This window comes from Eptesicus fuscus, chromosome 10, assembly GCF_027574615.1.
Source record: "Eptesicus fuscus isolate TK198812 chromosome 10, DD_ASM_mEF_20220401, whole genome shotgun sequence".
Lineage (NCBI taxonomy): Eukaryota > Metazoa > Chordata > Mammalia > Chiroptera > Vespertilionidae > Eptesicus > Eptesicus fuscus.
This window is the reverse complement of record NC_072482.1, coordinates 86,148,157-86,156,299: the sequence shown is the minus strand read 5'-3', so window position 1 is coordinate 86,156,299 and position 8,143 is coordinate 86,148,157. Positions and strand designations below refer to the sequence as shown.

At 36.6% G+C, this 8,143-nt stretch overlaps 1 protein-coding gene across 2 annotated transcripts in view; it reads right to left on the bottom strand.

The window, feature by feature from the left end:
• Positions 1 to 1,942: 1,942 nt before the first annotated feature.
• CEP85L (centrosomal protein 85 like) overlaps positions 1,943 to 8,143 on the bottom strand; it is an 84,898-nt gene continuing 78,697 nt past the window's right edge. For both annotated transcript variants that reach the window (XM_008138853.3, XM_054722601.1), the window contains exon 13: positions 1,943 to 6,611. In XM_008138853.3, coding sequence (XP_008137075.2) covers positions 6,448 to 6,611 — 164 coding nt within the window. In that variant the 3' untranslated portion in view covers positions 1,943 to 6,447. The remainder of the gene's footprint in view (positions 6,612 to 8,143) is intronic.

Here is an 8,143-nt window from a genome sequence, read left to right as displayed (position 1 = left end):
AATGTTTCATCCTCAGGAGCAGCAAATGTTTCATCCTCGGCATGCGGCCACCTCAGTGGTCACGTGTCATCAGAAATGGCTACGCGTGTCAGTGCTGACACACGTGTCATAGGTTCGCCATCACTGTCCTAGGGTGAGCTATGCTTTAAACCACACTTTCTCCTTGCTACTAGGGTTCTTACTTCCTGGGGCTAAGGGCAGATATTTGCACATCGCTGGAGGATGGTATATTCTAGTTGCTCATTAAACACAAAACTTAATAAGACAAGGTAATCACCAGCACCCCAATAACAAACAATGGCATAGAAAGTTTGTTTCACCAAGCACTTCACGTGAATTGTGGAGACTCGGAGAACACAGGTGGCAACAAGACAAAGGACAGAAGGAAGTATAAACACAAATGCCTCTAGTTAACAGAAAGGCTGTTTCCCAACTCTGATTCTCCACTGCCTTGTGTATTAAATGTTACTCCATTTTCAAAAAAAAAAAGTATATAGAGTATCACTTAGAACCCAAGATTGTAGAAAAATGCTTTTTCAACTCTGGGTGGAAAAGAACTCGTACTGAAAGACTATTTCCAGTATTTGGTTATTATAAATAAAACTGCTATAAACCTTCATCTTCAAGTTTCATTTTAGACATATGTTTATATCAACTATCTAGGTTGAAATTTCTGGGTTAAATTCAGTTTAAAACTTCTATTATGAGCAAGGCAATAGAGATCATGAAGTGAGACTGTTTAAGTAAAATCACATTGGCTAAAATGCAAAGATTTTCTTCTTTTTGTGTATACACTAAATTTTTTTCATCAGCAGCAATTTTACTTAAACATTCTAGAAATTTTTCATCATAGTTTCAGCCTTCAAAGTGGACTCTCCCCTAAATCAGGGAGTGTCTCGACTGCCGTGAGGTGAGAGTGCTCTTTGTAAGAAGGTGTCTGCTCTGCTGACCCACTCTGCCCATTTCTAACACCCTTCACACCTCTTTCTTAACTGTCCTCTGAATTTCTACATAAAATGGTTGTTTGGGGATTTGGCATAAAAAGCTCAAAATCACTGAGATGTACCCTGCCAAAAGCTGCTGACTCCCCAATCAAAACATTTTTTGAACCAGATCAAAAATAATTATATCTTCCATCCTGAGGGAGAAACCTCTACACCAATTGCCAAAGAAATATTCTAGGATTTTGTCCACTCTACTTTTATTTCTAAGACATTTGCTTGCAACCTAAAAGAGTCTATGATGCATGATTTCTCAGTGCTCCTTCTGTTAACTGAATCAGTTGCCTCATTAAAGACTCTGACAGAGCCATGTCAAGTTAGCTGGGCTGGAAACAAATACTGCTAAGCCAAATAGTAACCAACTTCCTAGAGACACTGAGGCCACAGCCCACACGTGTTAGAACAAGGACCCAGGGTGCCATCCACAGGGCATCTCTAGTCTAGGCTGGCAAACCATCAAAGGTGAGATGGTCAAGGTCCCTGCATAGTATGACCTTTTCACAAGGTCATATTCGTAGCATATGTTTCAGTCAGGTTTCAACTTTGATTAGAAGGGGAAATAAATATTTGATTTGCTAGTCCAAGCTTTTAGCAATATGGGAAACTAAAATCAAATTTTCTCTGTTGGAGAAGAAAACTCTCTTGGTATAAATAGGGATTTTTGAAATCCAAAAGGGGGACACACACTATTAGCTGAAATGGATATAGATATGTATTTACAGCACCTGTCAAAAAAAAAATCTCAGTGCCCTTCATGGGAAGGCCATGAGAAAAAGCTTTTCAGTAACTGAACAGAAGTCTCCACTTTCTAGTCACAGGTTCTCTTATTTACAGAAAGCTTTTACCTAAAGGACAAGTCAGCATCTTCTTGTCACTGAAAGTTCAAGTCTGAAATTTCAAACACATTGTTCTATTAAAATTAGACACTTGGAAGAGATAAGTCTTTTAATAAAAATTTTATTTCTCTGTAAATACAAATTCCAACATCAACAAACAATAATCCAGTGGAAAAATACTTAGCCATTAACATTGAAAACTTTTTTAAAAATTTAATAAATAGAACTTTGGCATTCAAAATTCTAGCTGTAAACCCTATTAAAAAAACAAAACAAACAGAAAAACAGCCCCTTTACAAAAAAAGAGGCAAGAATGACAGATCAGAAGGCATAAGCCAACCAGTGGCTTCACATTCTTTTTACAAGGACTGTATTTCAATTAAGTCATGACCACTGTATTTACACATGAGGTATTCTGGGTGGTTCAAAACTGAACCTAGTTTACAAAAACCACCAGCCATAGTGACTGATTATACACTCTGCTGTGCTTTTCATGTGACTACCTAGCACCTTACCACTCTTGCCATCACACCAGCGTGATGCTGAATTTTATGTTTATATATTTAAATAATATTTATACATATATGTACACACACATTCACACATGACATTCCAAATGAGTTTCCTGCTCACAATATGGGGAAAAGGCTGGGTTCCAAAGACATATATCCAACACCTCCTGTCATGTTTACTAAGTTATCTACCTAGTAATGAAAAACTGCTCCTTATTTTTAAAAAAATCGTTAATGAGTCTAACAAGGTGCAATAGTCATCAACATTCTTATAGCTCTTGTAAAATAGAAATGAATGCTTACTGCAGGCAAAAAGGCACGAAAGGTTCTCTCTGTATGCAGCTGCCAAGAGTGTTAATGACTTATTGATTTGAAAATACATTCCTAATATACTCAATACTTCCTCTAAATAAGAAAAAAAAACACAAAATCTTTCCCCTTCATGATTAAATATTATTAAATGCAATATACCACCATGGCATTTTGGGGTGAATTTGGAAATTATACTCTATATACCAAATAAATAGTTTTTCTTGCTTTGTGAGTACTGAAAAGAATTGTTAAGAATGGAAATGAAATGAATTAGCTTTGGCTCAGAGAGCTATAGCTACTGGCAGTTTCAAGTGATACAGTCTAAGTGAGCATGGTTATGAGAACTGCTTATTACTGTAATTACTTATCTACAGTGATAGAAATCTGTATAAGAGGATGCCAATAATCCACACTACAGGTATGGCTGAGCTGAACTGCACTATGTAAAGCCACAGTCCAAGTTCTCAGCTGCTATTCAATGAACTATGACTGATACTGAAAAAATGTTTTCCCAATAAAGTAGTTCCTTTAAAAATACCCTCTAAGAGATTCATATTTATAAGTCTTGAACTATCACATTAATTTATAAGCTTATTCATAAGTCATAAATGTATAATATCCATTTTAGCAACACTTCCTAGCCCTTGAGATTGTCCCTAACAAACTACTAAAAGAAATCTAATTCAGTTTAATCACTGTCATAACCAAAATAAATTTCACTAAAATATAATATTGTTAACATTAAATATTGAATCCTATCTCAAATATAAAACAGGGCCACACTTCTTAAAAGAAAAGTTCAGGCATGAAATTATCTAGTCAATACAATGAGGCTTTTTAAAATGAAAGACCACTGCAAATTTACTAACAATTAACTAGAGAAAAGACAACCATTGTGCCTTTGATCTGCACAGGTAATTTGGGTATTTTATTGAGACCACTGTTACTTTATCTCTGCTTTAATGTGACTGAGGCCGAATAAGTTCAACTTCAAAACCCAGAAGACTAATAGTAAATTTTGATACTGCACGAGATACTTCCTTTGAAGACAAGCATTTAATCACAAAAGCATAATTTAAAAGTTTTCATATCTAAGGAAATTTTCAAATAGATTTACTTTAAAATTAGGTTACTTTTCACCTCAGACCTATATCACTGTAATAACTTCCAAGAGTACCCTCATTCAAACTGACACAAGAGATTGTCTTGGGAAGGGGAATTTTCTGAAAAATGAAAACCAAAATTAAATACTGATGAATTAATATACTACTAGTTTGATTTTCTCCCAAAATATGCTCCAAGGCCATCCACTTACCTATGTCCTTTCACAAACGCCAGACTCCAAGAGATTACATTTTGTAATTCAAGGTTATACTTGAACTATCACATCTTAATTTCCTTTTTTAATGGAGTGTATATATTTTGGAAAATGAAATACATAAGCAGTAGTTTGTTAATTTCCTACTAAGTTAAATAAATTTTTTTACCTTAAGATATATGAATTAGGTGAAATTCTATAAAAGTTTTAGAAAACTTATTTTAAAAAATAAAATATTTTACCCCAACTAAGCCACAAAAACGTATCTATAATAGATTAAAACAAATGACCAAAAGTTTGTTTAAAACAATAATAATAACCATAAAATCCCCAAACATATACTAAAAAACTAGGAGATATTTAAGTAAGAACCTAGTGACCCAAATAAATCAGTGATTATTTGCCCATTAGTACTATATTTTGGGGTGCCTTAATTTCCAAAATTGTGAAGGTTGGGGTGGGGGGTGGGGATTCTATTAAAAGAGAGTATCAAAATACATGCTGCATTTAAATGCTCCTTCCTACTTTACTACAAAGGGTCATTTTTATAGATATTAATTTTTACAAGGCAGAATTCTTTGCCTCAGATTGTGGGCACAAATTTACTACTCCCTGAATGTCCTCAACCCACCAACATAAGAAAGCAAATGAACACATGAGAAAGCCAAGTTCTTACCAGTGAATCAGTCCCTCCTTACTAGGCCTAGGGATACAGAATCACTACCGTGCACTGATTTCTTAGTGCCCAGATCCTAAGAAGTAAGAAGAGCAGGGAGGACTCAGGCACTGAACAGAGGGAAGTCTGATGCCCTCACAATGTATTATAATTGACTGCTGCAATATAACTAAAAGTAACTTATTGAGAGCTGTTTGTAAACCAAATGCTGAACTGGGCAGTCTTCTTCAAGGCCTTACACCACGTGCTTTCACTGCTGAAAATATTTCAGAAGAATCTCTTCTGGGAGCAGCCTTTATACCAGGATCGAAGCCTCGCAAGAAAACAGACATGTGATCTGCTTTTATCTTGCTTGACTCACACCCCTTATTCCATCTACCTCTTACGTTTTGACTTAATGAGATTCAGCTGCATCAAGAAAACAAACCAACTTATAAAGGACAATGACTGTCATAAGGAAGTATATTCAAAACTATGTAATGAATGCTCTGAAGGAAAGAGAATATACAGTCCTTCCACAATACCAACTAAAACAAGGAGAATCTCATTTGGAAGTTTAACTGACTGCATGTCTACTTACCTAACAGTTCCATTTCTTAGTGACAGCATGTACTCCAATGGAACTAACCTGACCAAGTCTGCATTCTATGAAAACGCCTGTTTTTAATGTACCTTACCTAATAAAAGGAATTGAAATATCACCTAATTTAAATTTTGTTTTATGCTAGTGATAATTCAAATATAAAGAGGACAGGCTGGCTTTTTCTTAAAGTAGTTTCAACTTTAAAACAGATATAAAACTGTTAAAATGTAAACATTTGAGATTTGGATAAATAGGCTATTGTTCTAGAGTCACTTTGTTAATCTTTTACAAGAATGAAGGGAGGCCTTAAAAGGTCTGCATTAATTATATATGGCTTTGCTTACATTAATACACTTATATATAACATATAAGTAGAAACCATAAATAGTAAGGGACATGTCAAAATTAGTTCAAATTATGTTAAACTGCCTTGTGATATATACTATGTAATTTTACTATGCTAGTGAAAAAGATCACATCAAAATTTCACACCTTTAAGGCAATCCACAATCCTTCTGGAAAAATAGTTGACCTAGCTACAGTACTACAACCAACTCAACCCCACACCGCATCATCTTGGCACAGCGGATCTGTTCAAAACACAATGGGTCTGCCTCCTGTGCTACTATTAGAACACTCGCCTGCTGTGGGAACTCTTGCTCAGCCAGCCTTTGAAATCCCCAAAGTCTAACACAAGCTTCATGAAAGAAAAAAAATATAAGTGCGTGCCTTTCTCAGAAGCTTTGCTCTGACCCTAGAAATCCTTACTATTTTATGAATAAACACACATACACACACAAACACGTATACACACAAAAACATAGGATAAAAAGAAATCCTCCCCCCTTTATCGAAAGGGCACTCTTCACAGCTTGGTCCTACCCTCAGTAGTTTGAGAATACAGAATTTTTTCCCCTTATATGCTTAATCACATTTTCAAATGGTAATCTGATTGCTTGTCCTGATTAGATAAGCCCTTTGAGACTGCCTTACATCCCCTTTCTCCCCAGCAAAAGAAATCCACAGAAAAAAGATCCTATGTGCAAGTCATATGTTACTTGCAACTTTCCAACATGGCACCTCCAGAGATCAGACGAGACTAGGTGCGTTCAGGGTGGTGTAGACCAACATGGTTCCTAAAAAGAAATGTGAAGACTAACACAGCAGCATTTAAGAACGGGTCATTATTGCTGTGGGACCAACACTTGATCACTGAGTAATGCAGTTGTCCCCCATGTCCTGAGCATAGCGGTCTGATATGGTAGTCCTTAGTTCATCAATGTCCCTCCGTAACTGGCATACATCGGACAGCTTTTTAGTGAGTGTTTCTGGGCTGTGGTCATGCTCAGTCTCTTCAGCTGAACAGTTTAGTGCTGTGGAAATAAAATATGGGGAGAATGTCTCACATTTTTTTGAACAAAGTCATTTTAGGATTTTCAACTTATCATTGCCAATACAGTGTTGTTCACGGAACACCATTCGGGGTCAGATTTAAATTATGCACCATTCATTATTAAATAGATCTTATCTACTTGGTCCTTTCAAAATTCTGTTAATTAAAATGTATTAAATTCATAGAGTAATGCACACAAATTCATGTTTAATGGATGACAATATTCCAAAAGTAGAAAAAAACCATCCTCTAGCAACTCTATTACAGCTTACCTAGACCACTCAGTTCTTCCCATTTGACAAAAATCTGAAAATCACTTGTGTAGTGAGGGGTGATACCTCACATTTTTATAGACTGCAAAGTGGGTTTGTTGGGATGAAAACAAATGTTCAAAATATATGGGGTGTGTGTGTGTGTTGAACTGGGATCCCAAAATCCCAAGCAATTGAATTAGGCTGATTGCTAGGTACCCAATGGCTGAATAACTGAGGGTGAGGCCCTAAGCCAGATAACTTTTAATCATTTACTCCAGTTCCTCTCTTTGTCAGCATATCTCAACATAAAAGCAGGTGGAGCCAGTGACTGTAAAATAAACCTTTCTTTATATCTTCATTGACCTTGGTAGCTTATTAGAGCCATAAGAGTCAGATAACTTATTTTAACAAACATTAATTGAATACCTGCCATGATCCAAGATGTTGAGGTCAGCAAAAATAATGTAGGGTAACCCCCAAAATGTACACACACACTTTGAATAATTATAAAGGCAGTGTTTATTAAACTACATTTCATATTCAAAACTGAGCTATCAGCTATTAAAGTGTATATACTTTTATTTTTTTTTTTGGGGGGGGGAACACCCTGTAGATATAGTGGCTTATTCTTCCACTTTATTATTTTTTTAATCCTCATCTGAGGACATGTGTCCAGAGATGAAGGGAGGAGAGGGGTGGGGAGGGGAGGAGAGGAAACATGGATGTGAGGAAACATCTACTGGTTGCCTCCCATATGTGCCCTGACTAGAGAGGGGACAGGTTCACTGGATGGGCCAAGGAAGCAGAATAAGCAAAGGCATAGAAGCAGAAAACCGAAGAGTCAGACAGAATTTGAAAAAGTTCAAGAAAATTAGTAACCAGCTCTAATATGATAGAGCACAAATTATGAGAGAGGAGAGTGCCAAGAAATAAGGCTGAAGAGACAGGTGTGAGCTACCTATCTATGCTTTAGGGGAGTGTAAGTGTTAGGAAGTCCACAGATCACTCTGGCAGCACTGTGAAAAATGGACTGCGGGAGGGGCAAGATGGTTGACAGAGAGACCGGTCCAGAGGAAAGCTTGAATTAAGGCAACAGTGCAATGAAGTTATCATGGCAGAAATAATGACAGGAGCAGGAAGAGACTGATAAAAATGACACAGCCCAACTATCCTCAACATGCATAGGGACCAGGGATTGTGTATGGGACACATGACGGAGGAAAGAGGATAAAGTCCAGCTGGGGTGATGGGTGGATGG